We start from the raw sequence: 21,975 nt of genomic DNA, 5'->3' as shown, positions 1-21,975 counted from the left end.
CTTCTCCAGTGGCCACAGAGCCACAGAAAGATTTTTAGAAGTCCCAGGACATGATCTCGCCAGCGCTTCCTCTCCAGATGTCTGTGGGTGTTGAATCGCACACCTTTACTCCTCCATGTGTTCTTTACATTCTAAACAAACTCATGGAATAGTAACTCCCAACGGTAAGTATAATTGTGGAATGACTCTGCCACTTCATCACCTTAATGGTATAGTTTGTGTTTTAAGAGTTGTGTTCACTGTTCCAATTAACCCCACGCTCTGGGCAAACTGCAACCAGGGAGTGGTGGCTGGTGAGTGCAGCACCCAAATCACAAACCATCGCTCTAGCCAGAGGGAAAGTAGCACTTCAGCCTTCCTACTTAACAGAAAATATAATTAAATTAAAATTAAACAGCTATAAAAAGAACTTAGACTCATGAACATGATAGGCCAGGAACAGCTATTGCAAAAAATAATCACATAAGTAATTCTGAAATTTTTAATAATATAAGTTTTGCCTTTACTATTACTCATTCTGAACTCCAGGGTTTCTCATTTGTTTCCTCAAAGTTTAGATTTGCCTGGGATCCAAGAATTCTAACTTATTCATTCAACTATAAATCCCATCTGTCCTCATCAAGCTACTTAATCTAATCACAGAAAAGGTCTAAATCCATCTGTTGACTTGAGTATCCATTCAAGACTGTATTCTTTTCCATTTTCAGTAAAGAAAAAAATAGTTTTTTCAAAACTATGTATATTACTTTTTTCTTAAAAGTCAACCACTGTAATACCACCTAGAGCAGTCCTATTACTGAGTCTGGCAAACTGTGCTGAAACTGGAAAGGCAGTTCTTGGTACCTGCACCTTTGTTCAGAAAAGAACTTCTCTTGGAGAACTTTGCCGTGCCTCAACCATTACCAGGCCATGTGAATTTAATGGAGACCAGCACAGGCCTGCTGCTCTTAAGGCCAAACCCTCTAGTTGACAAGGTAACTCTGAGGTTGCTTCACTAGCCTAAGCGCCTGTTTTATTTGTCTGTTCGCTCCTCACCATTCCCTTCCCAGAGTTCATGACTCAAAAGTGGTGAAGGGGGAGCTCCCACTGAATGAGGACTGGTCACAATTATAAAAGTATGATCCAGTTGTTGTAGTTTTCTGTTGTGTTATGTTTGTTGCTTTTGTTTTTTCTTTTCCGTTTTCAGAAGGCAGATGCTTATAACTAAACTCCAAGGATAGAGATTATACATATGTAAGACTGAGAGACATGCCCAAATTTTATGAAGATGTCAAATCAAAATAACGATAAACAGCCCCTAAAATCAGAGCTATCCAAAGACAGAAAGGGCAGTTTCAGTTTCCTGCGCTACAAAATAGTAAAGAGAAGCCCGGCGAAACCTCACGAGAGATGGTGTGAACTCAAGTATCAGGTGAGAGATTGGCCTACCTCAGTAGTTCCTAAACTTGGGGAGGGTCGACCCAAAAAAAGTGCCCATTCCAGACAAACTATATTAGAATACCTGAGGGTGAGGCCCAAGTCTTGGTATCTTTTGAAGCTCCCAGGAGACTACAGGTAGTGAGGGTAGAGAACCACTGAGAGACATTTAAGACATTCTAGACTTTCTTAAGCCCTAAAGTAAAAGGAAATTGATAAGGGACATTGGCATAACCTTTTCCACTGTAGCAGGTCATCAAAGGAGTAAGCAAATGGGCTAGAACACTGGCTCTGATAAATGAGCTCAGGTTCCAGAAGGGCCAGAAAGATCAACAAGGCACTGGACGCAGACAGAGAAAAGGGGGCGCACACGTTCTGAAATTCCTAAACACCATTGTTCTACCTGGCTCTGCTCTATGGAGTAAGATTTGCAGTTTAGGTGTTAGGTGCTCTTCTTCCTTTTCACCGGAAAGCTCCCAGTCATAATCTCACCTCTTCCAAAACTGCATTTAAGTTAATGAAATGTTTGCAAAATTTCCTGGGATTTTGGGAAAACTGGCAGGAGAGACCAATTAGTGAAATTATTACATCAAGAGAAAAGCTATGGCTTTGGTATTGAACACACTTCTACCAAAAGCATAAAAGCAAAATTACTAATAAAGGCTGTAAAATCAGCTCATAGAATGTCTATGATTTCCAAGTACCATAACATGCTAACACTAGAAAACAGCCTATTTTTAGTACTCAGGGTTGTTTTTGAAAATCACCATGCCACAGACCCCCTTTTTTTTTCTTTCTTTCTTTCCTTCCTACTACATCTCTTCCATTCCTTCCCAATGACTGGTGATTATTGACCAAGACGTTACAACAAAAGGGAACAGTGGTCACAGGTTGGCAGAACCTGGGAAAGCAAAGGTCCACGTCTACCCATCGGTGGTCTAGAGGAAGAGAAAGGTAAATGGGGAATAGAAAGGTAAATGCGTTGGTCAAGGCCAGCATGAAAGGTGGCACTGGCCCAAGGGGAAAATGCAGAAGTGCTGACTCTCAGCCCTCATTGCAAACCGCCAGCTATTCTCACTTCCCCTGCCGTCAGAGATGACTTTTCCAGTGAGGGAAGAACTAGTTTCACAAACAATTATCACAATAAAAAACAAGGGTGGGGTACCAAGGGATCATAACCACGGTGGGTGGCTGGTTGACTACAAGACCATCAGCAGGCTTTACAAAGAAATTGGTTCGTTCCTTCAACAATGTACTAGACCAGTTTACAATAAAATCAAATCGATCATTGTTAATGGTATTGATGTAGTAGAACCCTTTGACCAGGAGTATCAAAAGCTTCATAGGTTGGAGAGAGGCAAACTTTATTGGAACAGTTAACTTTCATAATATTAAAGCTGCTGAGAGCCACCACACATGAGCCAGGGCAGAAAAGCAAAGGGGAGTTTTTCTGCAGCCATTAATTGCCTTATTATTACTATTATTATTATCATCATCATCATCATCATTATATAACACAGTAGCATATGGGGAGCATTAAATGGTGTACTTTCCAAAGAGACTCTGGCCAACTGGGTTAGGCAATGACCTCCTTGAATCAAAACCTATTGCTCCTTGAGGCTTGCATAGCTGCCTTGATTAAACCCAGCAGCAGGCTCCAGTTGAAGGGACGATTCTTCTTTTTTGAAGGGAGGTAGAATAGAGTAATTGCCAGATGTTTGCAATTTCAGCTATAAAAAGATGGCTGCTTTCCATTCCTGAGTATGTCGAATCTTTTTTTTCTTCCTACCCAAGCTATTGTGGTTCACTAAAATAGGCCACTGCACTGATGAATCATCATTCAAAACTGCAATAATGGAAGCAGAACAAATATGACATTTTAAATTCACATATAAGAGAAATAAGGAAAAAATATATTGGGGATTGTTCTATGCTAAGCGACAGGAAGCATGGTGCAGTATAAAGAATTCGAGAATCTCCTCTTGATTACTTTCTACCTGTAATGTAGGACCGGTACAAGCAGCCTCATCACCGAGACTCCATCTGCTCAGTTATCAAAGGCGGTGAGATCCTGCATGGCCTCCCTCTTAGAGGAAAGAACCCTTGCTGTATCCATCTCACCTTGCATGTGCACTGCCCAGAGGATATGTGCAAATACATATAAAGTTGTATAAAACGATATATAATGATATAATAGACTACAATGCTATACATTATATTGTATATGCATCATATTTTCTTGTATAATTATTAGAACCCCAACTACCATCACCACCAAATACTCAGTTCTCTCTCCAGACATTGCCCCTCAAGTTGGTGAGAGGAAAATGCAAACCTGGCTTTTATTTAAGCAGCATTAATATAACTGGCTTGGGAAACTGGTAATCTCTTACATAGGGGATGTTATCTTTCTTAATGAGTGAGTTCAGCATCTCTTTGAGGGTTTGATGACATGAGGGCCCTTCCCTGTAAAAGACATACACATGGACCAAGTTTAAGCACAATGTCAGGAGACTGGCTAAATCCCAAGTATGAATCCCAGTAATGAATGGGACCCCTGATAAAATTCCTAACTAAATTAATCATTTTCCTGTGATGATATAATTAATAACATCTCTAAAATTTCTCTGCCATGTTAGTTTGAAAAATAACATATTTTTTAAATTAACAAAAATCACTAGTTTACTTTATATAGTTTGCAGTATATAATGTTCACTAACATTTGTAATAATTTAATAATAAAAATATTCCTTCTTAAAAAGATACTATAAATATGAAAGTGTTATTTTTCCTTATTAACATAGTTTATGTAAAATCTCTCTCTGAGAAAGGCATAACTATGCAAAGTCAAAAAAAGGACATGTCAACACATCACAATTCTAGCAGGGACAAATGTAAGACAAGTCAATCCTAAAATGTCAACGAGTCAAACACTACTATAAAACAAAAAAGGATAAAAATAAGATTCTTTTCAAAAATGGCCAGCATGAGTCATATTTAAACAATGATAATTTAAAATCTATGATTGAAAAATCTATGGGTTGTGACTCCCTGAGCTAATGTTCACTCTTGATTTTTAATGATAGCAACAAGAATGATGGCAGCTTTCTGTGGTTTAGCCATTATTTGGTGACAGATATTGTGCCAACTTATTCATTCAATTTTGAAAACAACTCTCTGAGATCCGTGTACCTCTATTTGAACAGAAGAACAAGTTGACAGAGCCTGAGTAGCTACTTAACTGGGTCAGTGCACGTTCCTGGAGAATAAGTGGTAAAACCCGAACTTGAACCCAGATCTTTCTGATGTGAGAGTCTACATGCTTAACCATTGACTCCCCTGAGTCTTCTCTCTTTTCTCCTATCAAAACTGCCCTGGTCCTTTTCATATGTCAACTTTCTAAAAATATAAACTGTTTAAGGATGTGTTTTCACTCTTGTCCTATCTATTACAGAGCCCTGTTCAATCAAAAGGGGCACAGCATGCATCTGAAGTTGTCCTCATAGGGGAAGTATGGTCAATGCAGGGGGTGAGAGAAGAAAAAAGCAAAATCCCTCTGCCAGGGACCACAGTGGGTGGGCATGTATGACATTTCTAAGTCACCTCAAATGGTAACATTTCTAGATAGACTTTCTATGACTCGAAGATTGCTTTCCCAGTAAATATTTTTTATGAAGGAAACAATAAAACGAAATCATTATAACATATATGAACAGATAAATAACAAAAGTGTCCGCAAATTTAAATGTGATTTTAATTTCATCTTAATGTCAATAAAGCGACCAATGACATCTAACAAGTTTAAGCAAGATGGCGTAATTCACCTGAATTCATGGATATTTTAAAAGGTTATTCCAAAAGCTTTCTGCAACAATGTCTTCTTGGTTATGAGTTCTAGAGATTACTTTGGCCATTTTATGCATTGGTCCATCATCCCATACACAGGTGATTCTAAGCAATTTTCACATGCCACTTGGAGAAATTCGATCTTCAAACACTTCTGAATGGTAGTGATTGGGGAAAAGAGCAGTGAGAATTTTCTCTTTTTTAAATAAAAATAATAATAGCACTAATAAGGCACACAGCATAGTGCGGAAGAAATGCACGAGGCACACGTGAGGGGCCAGGGCTCAGGTCCCAGCTCTGCTCGTCCCGATGGTTTCACTCTGCATCCAATCTCTGCAGCTTGAGGGTGAGGTCACCGATCTTCTACCGCGTTGCTAAGGAGATTACATCACCAGTAAAGCAGCGTGGACTTCAGGTGAAATACACTAACAAATCCACTAAAAAGTTCTTCATATCCAGCCCTGGCCAGTTTGGCTCAGCGGTTAGCGCATTGGCCTGCGGTCCAGAGAGACCCGGGTTCGGTTCCCGCTAAGGGCACGTACCTCGGTTGCAGTTTGTCACCAGCCCTGATTGGGTCATGTGGGTGGCAACCACTTGATGTGTCCCTTTCACATCGATGTCTCTCTCTTTCTCTTCCTTTCTCTCTATCTGAACAGAAAATGAAAAAATGTCCTCGAGTGAGGATGAAAAAATAAAATAAAAAGTTCTTCATATCCTTACAGCAAAGTTCTGCCAGAAAAACTGCTATCGTAATAGTAATATCGATGATTCTTATACAGTTATTATTTTATATTTCCAATACTTCACTTAAGGAAAAACACTAAAATTTGGTCAAATGTGGCTTCTACATTTCCTCACTGCAGGTCCCCTGAATGTCGGATTTTTTATTTGTCTCTAGGAACTATAATAATGTAGGAACCGTAATGTTACAGGATATTGTGGCGATTAAATTAGATATTATGTGGGAAAGTGCTTTGAAATCTATTCTCACACACACACATCTTTGTTTCATAATAAAGTCCTTCTTTTTTGCTTCCTGTTTCTCAGGATCACCCCAAACTGGAGAGAAGTTAAGAAAGCAAAACAGAACCAACAAACAAAAAGTTCCAGTTGGCCCACATCTCACATTCTTAAGGGTGTGTTGGATTAGGTAAAAAGGCTGCTTTGACCTCGTTTGGGGAGAATTGCTTTTTTGTGCTTCTTCTTGTTGTTTTAGTCTTAGGATCTGTATATACAGAAACATTTCATTCTCAAGCATGATAGAGGCTTGGAGAGAAAAAGCATGATCCTTCCAGCCAGGAACACCGCCGGGAACATGCTTCTTGCCCGTGGTGTGATGAGGTTGATATGTGCATGTTCCCTTGTGCTTCCTCCCTGTAGCCACCCAGCTGCCTTGAGCTATCGCTAGAGCTATCTTTCGGAGCATACTAGATGTAGGAGTCCATTCATGGTGAAGTTCCTCTGCTCATATTGCAAAGCTACTCCCAGGAGTCCAGATACACTGTCTAAGGACATCAACAAAGAGCTGCCAACATTACGAGGGTTGAACAGGCACCTTTCTCTGCTTCTCCACATGCTGTTCCCTTTGCCTGGTGCCACATGTCCACCGCCCTTAGCTGCCTAGCTAACAACTGGTTCGTTCTCCAAACTCGGCTCAGCTGTCCCCTCCTCTGTGCAGCTTTTCAGTTATTCCCACAACATTTCATTTTCTTTTGTGGCACCAGATTTACAGAATGCAACTTCGTAGGTTATGGTGGCTGTTAGATACATGTCTACCTTGACTAGCAGTCTGTCTGTTCCACGTGAAACAGCATCATACAGAGCAACGTGGAGAACGGATAATAAGAAAGAATGCCAGAACGTCCGAGTGCTAGGAGGCTGCAGGCGTCACCTCTCAGGGACCTGTCCCTGGTACTGTGCCCTGCTGGCCAGCTTCTGACTACAGAAAATTTAAGGAAGGATGATAAAAATATAATACCATGATTTTTTTTTTTTCTCTTTTACAGCTCCTAAGGTCAATCATTGTTCCAGGGTATGATTTCTTTATATGGTATATTTGCCCAAAGGCTCAGGTGTCAGATTTATTTTTATAATATCCATAATGTATCTATTTATAGATGATTTACATAGGCCTATTCTGACCCCAAATCAGCTGAGATTCCAGGCATCACTACCTGAAGTTACACAATAGCAAGTGCTCTATAATGCAGAGGCATTCTAGAAGAATCTTTAATAATTAAAAAAAAAAAATGTACTTGTTTTTGGATCCCAATTACAATTCCTTGGGACAACATATGCAGAAAACGCGTTTATGATGCAAGTACGGAGGGAAAGCATAGCAACACGAAGGGTGGTTTCAGTCCCCGAATCTCTACATTGTTCATATGATAAAAGAATGTATAAGATTTCCAAAGCCACTGTTACTGATGAGGCAGAGAGTGCGTACCCACAGGACTTGGAGAAGATGGTCACGGGGCACTAAAACACTGGATGCTGGAGTTATTGAAATGAACAAATGGTTCCCAAACTTTGGTTGAGCATCAACCAGAATTATCTGGGGAGTTTGTTTCAATGCAGGTTCCTAGGGCCTTTGTCCTGATTTTGATTCTGTGCAACAAACATGAGATCCAGAAACTGCTTTTGTTTTGTTTCTTTCTTTTTTCAAAGTGTTCCCTGAATTTTTGCGATGGCTGGTCAGCTTTGAAAACCATTGGTATAAACCATACATTATACTAGTGATCTTCAAGGTGTAGTGTAGGCAATTCAGTGTGCATGCAAAATAACACCTTGAGAAGAAGACAAAATCATGAGGAAATCCATATGTATGTATTTATCTTTTATTATTCAACTTTTTATTTTGCAATAAGGACTAACAGGAAGTTGTAAAAATAGTACAAAGAGTCCCATGTGCTGCTCCCCCAGCTTCGCCCAATAGCAACATCTGATATAAATACAATACCGAAGCCAGAACACTGACATTGCTCTATTACTGTCAACTACCCCTTATTTGGTTTTCATCATTTTTTAACCTGCATTCATTTGTATATGTTTATAATTCTTTGCAATTTTATTTCATACATAGATTCATGTAGCCACCACTACAACCAAGATACAGAACTATTCCACCAACACAAAAAGGCTCCCTGTGGCTTCTTCCAGGTTTGACCGCCCACTCCCTGCCCCACTCCATCCCCCATTCCTGTTCTGTTCTCCCTCTCTAGAATTCTGTCGTCTCAAGAAGGTCTTATAAATGGAATCAATGGTATGTAACCGTTTGAGATTGACTTATCTTTTTATTAAGCACAGCGCCCAAGAAGTCAACCCGCGTTGTTGCAGGCATTAACGGCTCATTCCTTTCTACTGATGAATAGTATTATTCTCCTGTATGGATGTCCCAGTGCCCGTTTAAGCATTTACCCATTGGAGGACATTTGGATTTTCCCACTGTTCTGCCATCATGAGAAAGTTGCTATGAACATCCATGTACAGGGTTATGTATAAACATAACTTTTCATGTCTCTGGATTAAATTTCCAGAAGGACAACTGCTGAATCATATGTTTAGTACATGTTTACTTTGGTAAACAACTGCCTAAGAGTTTTCCAAAATGATTATACTATTTTACACAACCAGCCAGTGATGTATGAGGGATCAAGTTTCTTCATATCCTCTCTGGCACATGATATGATATTTTATTTATTTATTTATTTATTTATTTATTTATTTATTTATTTATTTATTTATTTTTGCTGTTCTAAACAAACAGAAATATCTTGTGTGTGGAAATATTTTATTGTGGTCCTATATTTATTTTTATTCTTGAAAAATATTAAGCTTGCTCAGATTTAAAATATTAGGTGACAGTAGTATTGCACATTTATATGATTTAAAAATAAAGAAGATTCAAGAGCACCTCACTGCACAACGTTGCATCATTCAGTTTCTTAAGTCAGACAAAGATGAGGGACACACTTCAGTAATTAATTAAGCTGACACATTACAAAATGAGAGAGATTTTGTCAACAACACATAAACTACTTTTTTTCTAAAACACCTAATCTACTCTGTTTTCGTGTACTAACTAACTCTGTCACTGTAGCTTCCACACGAGTCAGCCACGAAACATCGGTGACAGAGAACTGTGGCAGCCATGGAAGGACTCCGCAGGGACCGGCTCAGCTTTACCACTTAGAGTTCTGCAGCACTGAACACGCAACCTGACCGCGCGGAGCCGCCCAAACCAGGGGGATAACCCCTGCCTGTGTTCAACAATTCTGACTTGTTATTTACACCATTGCCAGGGCAAAGGTTCTATAACACCTCAAAATATATTAGTAAATCAACAAGTTTCATCTAGGAAAAAAAGGGTTTCATTAGATTATTTTTTTCTGTCCTCACCTGAGGATATGTTTTTGAATGACTTCAGAGATAAATAAAGAGAGAGAGAGAGAGAGAGAGAGAGAGAGAAGAGAAGAGAAGAGAAGAGAAGAGAAGAGAAGAGAAGAGAAGAGAAGAGAAGAGAAGAGAAGAGAAGAGAAGAGAAGAGAAGAAACATTGATCGGTTGCCTCCTATATGTGCTCCAACCTGGGATTGAACTGACAATCTAGGTATGTGCCCTGACCGGGAATCGAACCTACAACCATTTTAGTGTATGGGACAAAGCTCCAACCAACTGAGCCAACAAACCAGAGCTGTTCATAAAGCATTTTCACACTCATTATTATATTTGATCCTCAAAAAAGTCATATAAGATCATTCATACTACCAGCTAATTTTATAAATGAAGTCTATGTGGAATTGTAAAGGGTCATGTTCAAGGTTAAGTGGTTCAAAGTGAGGCTGAAATGTAATGCCCTGACTATCAAGTCAGTGCTGAATGCTGGCCATTTGAGTGTCAGTATAGCCTATGAATACTGGGTTAGCTCTGATGTCACCCAAAGAATCCCAAGTTTTCTCTTCAGGAACATGTAACGTAAAAATCAAATTAATACAAGCAATACCTGACCCTTTAATGAATGAACAGCTTGTCCTTTTTCCCTCCTGAGGCTCTGAAAGTTAAAACTCACGCACTGCATACCACAGTGACAGATGAGGCTCAAAATGCTTACCCTGAACCAGAAAAGGGGAGGCCAGTCAAGTCCAAGTCTGATTGTGTCCCCTGATATGTCAGTGACTTGGTGACTGTTCGCATGACAGACCACACATAATTAAAACAAATATCTGAGAAACTGCCATCGCTCTTCTGTGATTGCTGGCCACTTAACAGAATTGGCAGGACTACAGAAAGAAGATGTTTTCCAATTGTTCCTCCAAAGTCACAGTCCAGGTTCCCTGGTCATGGTAGGGAGCAGAGGCCGTAGGGCCCCAGAGACAGGAGAGCACACTGAGGGTTTTAATATGTAGATATCACTGTTCACCATCCTCATATATTTTCAACCACTGATAATTCCAGGTTTAAAAAAAAGAAAAAGTTGTACTAACTGTGATAAGAGAAGCAGCACCAAATTGGCCTGTATGCTCAGCATTAAAAATGGCAGGGGAGATCCGTTCTAAATCATGTCATTAATTATATTGCCATAGGTGGCCATCCACTTCCCCCACATTTTAGCTGTCAATTGAGAAATCATACGTCCTGCCTAACCAGATTACATGCCGTCACATCACTAGTGGCTAGTTCTCCACCAAGTATCAATAGCCCAAGACTCGTCGATTCCTGGGAACTTGCCTCATCCAGTGAGAGAGAGCAGAGACACGGTGGAAGGGGCGCATTTAGGAAAGCTGGATTCTAGACCCAGTTCAACCCCAAACTCTTGGGTAACTTTGGGAAGCCATTTTCTTCCCAGTCATATTGAATTTCTGTATCTGAAAATGAAAGAACTGGGCTAGATAACCTTCAGATTCTTTTCTAGTTCTGCTGCTCAAAGTATTTGTGATTAAGACACGAAGAATGGCTCTGGCATGAACACAGAAAGGACACGAGCGTGGCTGTCACCTCTATCATGGGAGACTCACCTGTTTACAATGGTATTTTGTTTGAGTTACTATGTCTACTCCAAACTAGCAATCACCTATAACTACCAAACTGCCCATCCACAGAATGAATTAATAACCCCAGAGTAGCAATAAAACACAGAGAAATCTAGCAAAAATCTTCTTCATTGAAGGGAATTCACTCCACCCATTCTGATCTGACTTTACAAGTCTAGGTGAAGCGATATAGGCCAAGACTGAAAACAGAGGCATTATTTATATCACATAGTAGAGTATAAGGTAATATGTGTAAGGATAGTATGGGGGAAAGCAACCCTTTTGAAATTAATTTCAAAAAATAAAAATAAAATAATAAATAATGAAATTAAAATAATCAAGGTGATCTAATCCAATCTCCAGTAAATAAAACCCTTTAAAATCAGCAAGAGTCCCAGAAATGAAGAGCAGAACCTAGCTCTAGTACTTTACTAGCTACGTACGTGATTATTGGCTAAGAGATTTCACTTCTGGTAGGTTACCACTCAGTAAAATGGCCATGGCATCTGTTCCATCTACCTCAGAGAACTGGAGCAAGAATTCTATTTTGAGAATTGAATGATATCACTATGGAAGAACTGTATAAACCACAAAGAAGTGTTCAAACATAAAGGCATTCTACTGAAAGGGTCACCTTGAATCTTTACCCAATGTATTTACTTTTTCAAAAATCTTACATTAAAAATGTTTTTTGTTTGTTTGTTTCCTTTTGTTTTTTGTTTTGTTTTGTTTTGTTTTAATTTAGAGAGTGGCCCGGCTCATGTGGCTGGGTGGTTGAGCATTGACCCATGCACCAAGAGGTCGCTGGTTCAATCCCCAGTCAGGGCATGTGCCCAGGTTGTGGGCCCGATCCCCAGTGGGGGGCATGCGGGAGGCGGCCAATCGATGTTCTCTCCCATCGATGTTTCTATCTCTCTCCCCCTTATTCTTCATCTCCCTCTAAAATAAATAAAGAAAAATTTTTTATTTTTAATTTAAAGTGGAGAAAGTCAACTCCAGGACATAAGACAACTCCAACTTTACAAACATTACAAATCAGTCTATGATAATCTGTAATAATGGATAAAGGATGACAGGTCAATTTCAAAATCATCTCAAGAAAACAACGTGTAAGTAGAGTAGGAAATCTCACTTAGTTTGCGCTCCACCACAGGAACAGAGAAAGATCTGTACCCTGTTCTGCCATCAAAGTCTAAGACTCTGGGTGGATTTTTTTTTTTTTTCCAAAATTGAAGAAGAGAAAATGGAGACCCCGATTACAAGATGAAGAAAACCAGTGGCTAGTACCTGAAAGGCCAAAAGAAAAATCACATCATCCCGTTGCCCTCATTAGTCCGGAATACAAGGTGATGACACACAGCCATACATACATACCAAAATCGTCCCACAAAAATGACAAGGGTATTCAACATGGTAACATTTGTATGAAGACAAAACTTAATAAAATATAGATATAGATATATATGGGCTCATAAGCACATAGTATAAGACACAGAAAAGTGTTTGGAAATGCAGGAGTATTCCAAACAGGTGAGGAGACACGAGTTGTTAAAAAAAAAAACCAAAATCAATGAAAAGTATGAGGACAATGGTATTAAAATGAAAGGACCTTATACCCTAAAGAGCTACTAACTGGGGAGGAAAAAAAGCACACCCCACTTTTAAGTGTTCCAAAGCCCTTTAGAGAAATATGATTAGCAGAATACCTTAGAAAAGAACATTACAACAGTCCAGCTGGTGTGGCTCAGTGCACTGAATATCGTGCCATGGACTGAGAGGTCCTGGTTCGATTCCCAGTCAGTCCACATGCCTGAGTTGTGGGCTCAGTCCCTGGTGGGGGGCATGTAGGAGTCAGCTGATTGATGTTTCTCTCTCACATCCATGTTTCTATCTCTCTCTCCCTTCCTCTCTCTCTAAAAAAAAAAATACAACATATGGTATCACATACATATAAGTTGATATGGAAAACATGTGGGTACTTTTCCACTTTCACAGTCAGAATTAAAAAATGAGAATGCAAACCCGAGATGACAGATATAATAACCAAGGTGAGAAATGTTAATTGGTAACTTCAAGGTAGCAGTAAAGCAACTCCTGGGCCACAAAGCTCAATGAAAGGAGGCTAAAAGTGACTCACTTAGGTTGAGCTGCAGAACCATAAACCCTAGTAAGTATTTGAGAAGCTAGAACCTGTGCCTGGGTAAGCAGGTTTATGTTGCTGTGGCTTAACTATCACCTCAAACAAAACTGAGTACCCGCTATGTGGCAAGTGCCTTGCTGGGTAATGTCAGGTAGCCCTGCCTCCAAAAGTCCTGAGTCCACTGAGTCTAATTCAAGTAAGTCAATTATAAGACACATGATAACGGCATGGTGAAAAACAGACCTCACTAGAATATAATAGGAAGTCCTGGATAACTGAACTCACAGGGCACCTGAGGTTTGTTCCCAACTTGGCACTGAGCAGGCTGTGCGCCCTGAGCAGGCTGTGTGCCCCTGAGCAGGCTGTGCGCCCTGAGCAGGCTGTGCGCCCTGAGCAGGCTGTGAACCCTGAGCAGGCTGTGAGCCCCTGAGCAGGCTGTGAGCCCCTGAGCAGGCTGTGCGCCCCTGAGCAGGCTGTGCGCCCTGAGCAGGCTGTGCGCCCCTGAGCAGGTTGTGCTCCCCTGAGCAGGCTGTGCGCCCTGAGCAGGCTGTGCGCCCTGAGCAGGCTGTGAGCCCCTGAGCAGGCTGTGAGCCCCTGAGCAGGCTGTGCGCCCCTGAGCAGGCTGTGCGCCCCTGAGCAGGCTGTGCGCCCCTGAGCAGGCTGTGCGCCCCTGAGCAGGCTGTGCGCCCCTGAGCAGGCTGTGTGCCCCTGAGCAGGCTGTGAGCCCTGAGCAGGCTGTGTGCCCCTGAGCAGGCTGTGCACCCCTGAGCAGGCTGTGCACCCCTGAGCAGGCTGTGTGCCCTGAGCAGGCTGTGAGCCCTGAGCAGGCTGTGCGCCCCTGAGCAGGCTGTGCGCCCTGAGCAGGCTGTGCGCCCTGAGCAGGCTGTGTGCCCCTGAGCAAAGTACTCACACTCTGCACGACAGCTCCCACATGTACACCAGATAAAGGTGGACTATTTGGCTTCTATTAGTTCTATCTTTCTCTTTTTTCAACTGAATTCTGGAGGCCAGACTCTGAATTAAGCTATGAATGAAAAGACTTTATGGAACAGAAACCCAGGAACGTGTATCCTGAAAGCAAAAGATAGCGTGAGTTGAGGCACAAGATCCGGCATCATCAATTCACCCTGTGAATCATAACTACTACCTGCTCTCTGGGATTTTACTCATGGTCTAGAACATCCCAAATGGACAAAAATAAAAAATAAAATGAATATTAACTTTAAAATGTATAAAAATTTAAACAAAAATAACATGAATTATAAAAATGTTTTGAGTAACAGAGAATGCACTACCATTTAAATTAAGTATAAAGTAAAGCAAATCTTGTACTTCTAACAAGTATCCTGTCATAATATGCAGCAGATGAAGAGACGTAGCTTCATTTTAAAAAGTCTGAATATCCATAAACCTTTCCCCATATTTGCCTTTAAAATGTATATATGCAAGGGAACTGTTCTTCCTTCACATAGTCAAAAAAGGTTACATCAAAAAGGGGGAGAGATTGGCAGCATTGCAAGAAAGAACCTAGACTTCAGAAATTAAATGAGACTGTGTAGCTTCAAGGGAGGGTGCCATATTCCAAACTGTTTACTGTACGAAAAGAATTACTGAGTGCCGCATTCACCCATCCAGCCATCCGCCATCCATCCAAATATATACATACATAAGAACATACAGACATACATTTGACCATACACAATCATTCCTACTAAAAACACAGTAGCAGAGTAAGAGCCAAGAGGAACATAAGGACGAGTGAGAAACCATGCCTTGTTGCTTAAATGGGGAAACAAAGCTTACATGCTCATAAGGAAGTAGGAAGTAGGAAAGCGTCTCCATCACATGGGGCACGCTGGGTAAGGACAACGGCCTCCGTCCAAAAACTCAGGAGCCAGGAAACCACAGAGAACGAACACATCCCCCCTCTCTATGCTACACTGCTTGATGGGAAGAGCCGCTTGCTTCACAGGGTCGCAGGAGAAGGCAGTGCAAGGGTGAGAAAAAGGTGCATGTCCCACACAGACGACATGTTCAGTGCCCGACAGAGGAAGAGCAGGGGGAATACGGAAAGCAGACATGCGATCATCAGAGTGGGATGTGTGTGGGAACCCAGGGAAGGAAGTGATGACTTCTGATCTGGGCCACGTCCACACATTTTGGAGAAGGCGCTCCAAGTAGATTTTGGTAGGTGACAAAAGGTGTGGAATGGCATGTTAAGAAGAAGCAAAGAGCTGAGCAAAGAGATGCCGAGTAGCAGAGATTACAGTGTCCCTAGAGGACAAGGCAGGCAGTAAGTGAATGTCACACAGCACGGTGAAGAAGGGGCACCTCAAGGCAGGGCCAGTCACCCAACAGCCAGCTCCCCATAACGTGGAGCATTGGGAGTGAAGCAGCGAGGGAGACCATTCTGTGCAGCTCTCCTCCCTCTCCCGCATGCCACGGGTCGGCCAACCTAGCAGGACCTGCCCCACCCTGAACCTTGTGAGTACACCGACTGTCACACCTCCTGAAACGTCCTCACACGCCTGTCTCCTGCTCGATAAGGGACCCTGTATTTCCTCCTTTCATGTTACAGGGAAGTCCATTTTAGCTCTCCCCAAAAGTTAGGAGACCAAATAGCGATGCCCCCAGGGAGCAGACCAGGGGAAACATTGAGAAAACACACGAGGAAGCCAACATATGGTCTTCCTGTCCGTGTGCAGGGGGATTCTTTCCAGATCCCATTCCCGGTTCCGCAGCCACCAAAGAACAACGAGCAAAAGAAAAGCAGGTGCACAGAGTCCCGCTCAACTGCAAAGAGCAACCTGCAAGGCCACTCCGACTTCAAGCACTGCCCCGGAGATGGGGGCACCGAGGGGACCGTCTGTTGTCTTCCACAGCAGCTCCCTGTTGGTCTTGGCATTGCCCTTTCTGCACAGAGGATGTCAAGAGACCCACAGCCAGAGCTCACGCGTGCACGCTGGTGCCTGACCTGCTCACCAGCTGCCTGAGCACTGCAGCCGCCTCACACACCGGACAGTCCTAATGTCCTAAGAGACGATCCAGGTGTCGACTGGGGGCAGGGAGAGGACCAGAATGAAAAAGAGAGGCTGCACTATATCACAGGGTGTGACACTGCTGGAAAAAAACTAACCAAACAAAACACAGGCATCATCTAGGAATGAAGCAGAAACACGCTAGAGAGAACGCAGTAATTTTTTTTTTTAAATAGGATAAGGGCAGGGAGAGAACATAGAGAACGGGGAGCTGAATCTCCATATACTGCCTCTTCTCTCCCAGCCACCAGAAACATAACGTTCTTGTTTGTTAGCTCTAAGTTGCTGTTTCATAAGTTGGGAGAAATGGCTGACTCTGAGGTGCAAAATGTGGCAGCATGTCACCCACACAGCACGGCATTCCGGGTGCTCCCTGGGCGGCCCCGTGTGTGGATGGCACACGTGTGTGTGTGCCTGACATGCTGAGCTCATGTAGACCGTCCGACTCCACCTGACGCAAGCTGAATGTGCTGCTGTGAAAACTAAAACTAGGCTTCACTCACATGTATCTGTGCGCTTCAACAAACGCAGATCTCACGGGGCTCTCCTGACAACTTATCCTACAGCAACTTAGAGGAGGAAAAAATAGCCAGAGAAGGCAAACCAATCCCAGGTGCCTTATTAGGTTCACGGCAGATGGGTTTTCCTTAAGATCACATGGCAGCATTTTGAGACATTCATCCAACGGCAGGAGGGAGAGTCCACTGGGGGGCAGACACATTTCTGCAGGACAAGGGAAGGGGGCAGAGGACAATGCAGTAGAAGGACAGTGAGTCTATCCCTAATTGTCCGTGTAACCATAGCCATGTAAACTCTAAGAGGTCTCAATCTCTTTATCCTTAAGGGAAGCGTTGGCTTTGATGGTTCCTGGGTGTTCTTCATAGTCAATCAGAAATGAGAAACACACTACAAATTCTTGAGCTACCTTTTCCTCCTGTCAATCACTTTTATCATATTGAACCCTCCCACTTTGGGCACCCAACTCTGAAATCCCTGCACTTACCGTCACCTCCAGATTGCTTGTATGGGTTGTACTTGGGCTTTGGAGCAACTACTGGTGCAAACTTTTTAGGTGGCTGTTGTGTGGACACTGAAATGCTGGGGGTCCCAAAGGAGTGGGTGGTCTCCATCCGTGCAGGCACATGGCCAAGGGGCTCTCCAGTGCTTTTGGGTGGCAGCCAAGAGGGGTGAGACATTGTTGGTATCTGGAATTAAAAAAAAATACAATTGTTTTTATGGAAGCATGAACATGAGGCAAACATACCTTACTTCATTATTATTTCATTTTAATCCATACTTAACGAAGTCTTAATAAAGCGCTCTGAGAAGAAGAAAGAAGAAAGAGAGATGATGCATGAAGAAAGAAGGAAGAGGGGAGGAGTAGATCAATTGAACACTCCAACTAACTAACCTTAAATACCTCTCTTCTAGCAGGTGCCTATGTTAGTGCCTAGGGCCCTTGGGAAATAGATATAAATAAGAAATAATCCCTAACCTGGAGTTTCTGCAGTAGGAGAATTTTATATCAGTAAGATTGAAGAAAGCTTTAACTGTATTAATAATCTATTCAAGTAATGATCACATCAATTAAATGATGATATATACCTAACTGAGATGTTGTTAACTAGGTGAGGACTGAAGTGTTGCAGCAAAAAAATAACACTTCTTGGTGGCAGCAGCAGACCTCGCTGATACGGTGACCTTCAGACAGAGCCTTGAATGCTGAGGAGAGGTTGGGCCTGAACAAAGTGAACGAAGTGACATGGACAGAAAAGTACACAGGCCTTACCCTTAGTGTGGCTGGAGGGGGACGAGAAAAAGTTGCTAGCAAAAGAGCTGAACTGTGAATGGAACCAGCACGGTCAGCTTGGTATGCAAGCTCGAGGAGCTGAAACTCACTTAGGCATTAAGAAACCTCCAAAGTTTATTCTTGTAACAGGGCATAAAAAGTGCATGGCAAGATACTTTAAAATGGTCCCTCTGGAAGGAGTGGTTCTTCTCTCCACCAAGGGGCACTTGGCATTGGGAGGATGAGAATATTGTGTGCCACTATGCCTAGGATAATTACTGGCACTTAGTGGCCAGGGGCCAGAATATTCAATACTTGTAATGCACTGGTCAGTCCCACATGACAAAGAAATGTCCCATCAAGAGCTATGCTAAACTGAGCTGCTATCATACTGGACCTTTATGAAAAACGTAACCAGGAAGGGGACAAATCAGCCCAGCCCAGATGCTGTTCTAGACAGATTAAAATACACTAGGTGAGGAGGAAAAGCGAGGCCTGCGTGTCAGAGAGCCGATCACCCCGAGGCAGCCCGTGCTGGGGCTGAGGAAGGCTCTCCCAGCCCGACTGCGAGAGCTCGGCCGACCAGGCAGGCCCGCCAGGCACCCTACCCGCTCCAACCCCAAACCCACCCACCACTTATTAATGGAACTGAATTCATTGGGAGGGCTTTATGATGCTCTCCAGGTGTCTATAAAGACAAAGAGTACAGAAATGCAGGAAAAAAATAAAAGCCTCAGCACGTGGCATGGAAATGGAGGGCTGTGGTAAAGGGGCAAGGAGGGGAACAGTGTTGCCTGGGGTTAGCATCAGGTCACAGGAATAAGTGCATGACCTTGAGCAGCCTCCACGGCCCCATCAGGTGCCTCCGGTACGTCCACTCCCTCAAAATTAAAATAAAGGCCTTGTCCTTTTCAACTTCTCCTGAAGGGTTTTATGGCAGCCAATGAGATAACAATATTCAAGTGCTTTGCATATTGTAAAGTGCTATTCCAACGGAGAGAAGGTAACTGATGGAGGTATAGTTTTCTCAATAAAAGAAGGTAACATTGCCCTGGCCAGGTCGCTCAATTGATTGGAACATCATCCCACACACCAAAAAAGGTTGTGGGTTCTATTCCCAATCAGGGCACCAAGGTTGCAGGTTTGATCCCTGGTGGGGACATGTATGGGAGGCAACCGATTGATGTTTTGATGTTTCTCATGTTTCTCTCTTTCTCTCTCTCAAATCAATTTAAAACTTATCTTTGGGTGAGAATTAAAAAAAAAAAAAAAAAAGGAAGCCCTGGCCAGTTTGGCTCAGCGGTTAGAGTGTCGGCCTGCGGTCCAGAGAGACCCAGGTTCGGTTCCTGCCAAGGGCATGTACCTTGGTTGCAGTTTGTCCCCGGCCCTGGTTGGGTCATGCGGGAGGCAACCACTCGATGTGTCCCTTTCACCTCCATGCTATTCTCTCTCTCTCTGTCTCTCTCTCTCTCTCTCTCCCCCCCCCACACACACACACTCTATCTGAACAAAAAAGATGGGGGAATGTCCTCGGGTGAGGATAAAAAAAAAACAAAAAAAGGAAGATAACATTAATACCAATGAAAAGAACTTTAAATTGACAATCAGGATTTGTTACTGAAGCCAGTAACTGGCTTTTCAGTTTGGTTACAGGGCCTCTTTTCCTCTTCCCAACTGTGTCTTGTGCACATGCTGTGTACATATACGTGCACTAAATTGTGATTTCCTTGAAAGGGCAGGGAGCATATTTTATGCATCCCTAAATCATCATTACAAGGCCTAGCACAAAACCAATATAAAAAAGCATCCACGAATGTCTGGCTTACTCACGATTCTTAAACCTAGCTGCATTTAGAATCATTTGCGAAGATTTAAAAAAAAAAAAAAACAAGCCAAACTCTCTGAGTTGAGAAACACTAATTTTGGTTTTGCTTAATTTTTTGACTTAAAATAAAAAAAAATAAAAAAATAAAAAGATTCTCGGTCTTCTACTAAAAGGGGATAAAAGTGTTTGTTCTGCTTTCAACATGACTCCAGTGAGTATAAGTGGGGACCGAGTAGGGTGAAATAAAGGTTTGGAAATGGTAATGCCCTATGCACTCCTGTAGTATAAGTTTTACTTGTACATTTTTAAAAAATGGGTTAATATTATCCTTGGCACATCTCTGTAACTCTACAGTTATTCTAAAATAGAAACTTTAAAGATGGGTTCGTATAGGATGTGGCGATTTTGAAAGCAAAGCAGCCCATTTCCAGAGCAATCCCACCTGCCCCCTGACAGTGGAACCCTGGGAGAGGAAGGAGCTGGACACCTAAGCATCAGTTTGCAAACCACTGGCTCCACCCTCTCTTCAGTCCTCCCCAGCACCATCGATGAGCCCGTACTGCCTTCCCCATGGAGGCTCCTCCGGGAGCGCCACCTCCTCAGAATGCCGGGGTCTGGCCAAGTAGCCGCTGCAGGTGACCGTCACAGCCTCTTCTCATGTCATTCTTCAGTATGTCGACAGTGACACCCTTCCCAGGATTTGTAACGAATGTTCATGACCCGGAACCTTGGCTCACGCTGTGCCCACCATCTACAATGCCATTTTACATTTTACATTTTACTGAGCATTTTTTCTCATCTGGACCCAGCTTAAATGTCTCTGATGCTATCAACATTTCCCACCGATGGGAGTAGCTTAAGTCTGGGATCTTCTAGTACTTGTTTCGTACTTACAACAGTCCACACAGAAGCTATTTTTTCACCGGCCGATCTGCTCCAATAAGCTGGAAGCTCATGAGTGGTCTCACCCTACCAGCGTGGTGTCTGGTTAGGAGCCCTTAGAAAAATCATGCGATGCATGAATGGGTGAGTGAATGAATGCTCATCTCCTTGGTTACTCATCCCTTTCGAGAATCTCTCTGTCCCCCTCCTTAACATCCACTGATATAATTAACTCTTTTTCCCCTCCCTTAATTTAGCAATATAATGAATCAAGCAGCTAGATTTCTAGATATTGAATAGCTTTGCACTTCTAGAAGAAAATCCTACTCAATTTGTTGTAGTGTTACAATATATTAATAGATTGAATATACTATTTTATAGAGAACTTTTATACATATAATAATAAGTAAGATCATTCTGCAGTGTTTTTTCTCTACTTGTTTTATTTGTCTTTATTCAGTTTAGATATGAGGGTTCTGCCTCCTTTCTATTCTTTGATCGTGTTTAGTGATGAGAATGAAATTGTGTGATCTTTAAAGGTTTATCAGAATTCAATGTCATCTAGATATAAAAAAATTCTTAAATAATAAATCTTCATCATATTTCCAATAACTTTCATAATTGTAGAAGTTTTATGCTTCTTTTGAAGTCATTTCTGAGCATTTGCATTCTGTGGGAAATTCTACTGAATCTTTGGGTTTTATCTCTGTTCCCTTTCAAGCAAGCTAATTCTCAATTTAACATGATGGCCATCTACTATGCATCATTTAGATCTTGAGCATCCCTTCCTGCTAGCCCTTAAAGACATATGCGAGTCACACACCCTTTCCCTACACTTCCACGGTGCCTGGAACACTGCCGTCACCACACTCCTCACACCCTCTGCCTCTCTGCTTGCCTGCGCCTCACACTACACTCTTGAATCCTTGAGAGGAGAAGTAATTATCTTCTGTAATACCAGGGCCTAATACATGATAGGTACTCAGTAAATATTTCTGTTAATGTAGTGAA

The 21,975-nt window shown here is 42.3% G+C and overlaps 1 protein-coding gene across 9 annotated transcripts in view; it reads right to left on the bottom strand.

Annotated features, from left to right (window-relative positions):
- The window catches only part of LOC118617124 (LIM domain containing preferred translocation partner in lipoma), a 635,781-nt gene that overhangs the window by 400,581 nt on the left and 213,225 nt on the right, over positions 1-21,975 (bottom strand). For all 9 annotated transcript variants that reach the window (XM_036242751.1, XM_036242755.1, XM_036242758.1 and 6 more), the window contains one exon: positions 17,472-17,673. In XM_036242751.1, the coding sequence (XP_036098644.1) occupies positions 17,472-17,664 (193 nt within the window). In that variant the 5' untranslated portion in view covers positions 17,665-17,673. The remainder of the gene's footprint in view (positions 1-17,471; positions 17,674-21,975) is intronic.

Source organism: Molossus molossus, unplaced genomic scaffold (genome assembly GCF_014108415.1).
Source record: "Molossus molossus isolate mMolMol1 unplaced genomic scaffold, mMolMol1.p scaffold_m16_p_5, whole genome shotgun sequence".
Classification (NCBI taxonomy): Eukaryota; Metazoa; Chordata; class Mammalia; order Chiroptera; family Molossidae; genus Molossus; species Molossus molossus.
Note: the sequence above shows the minus strand (reverse complement) of the source record. Positions and strands in the feature narration are given on the sequence as shown.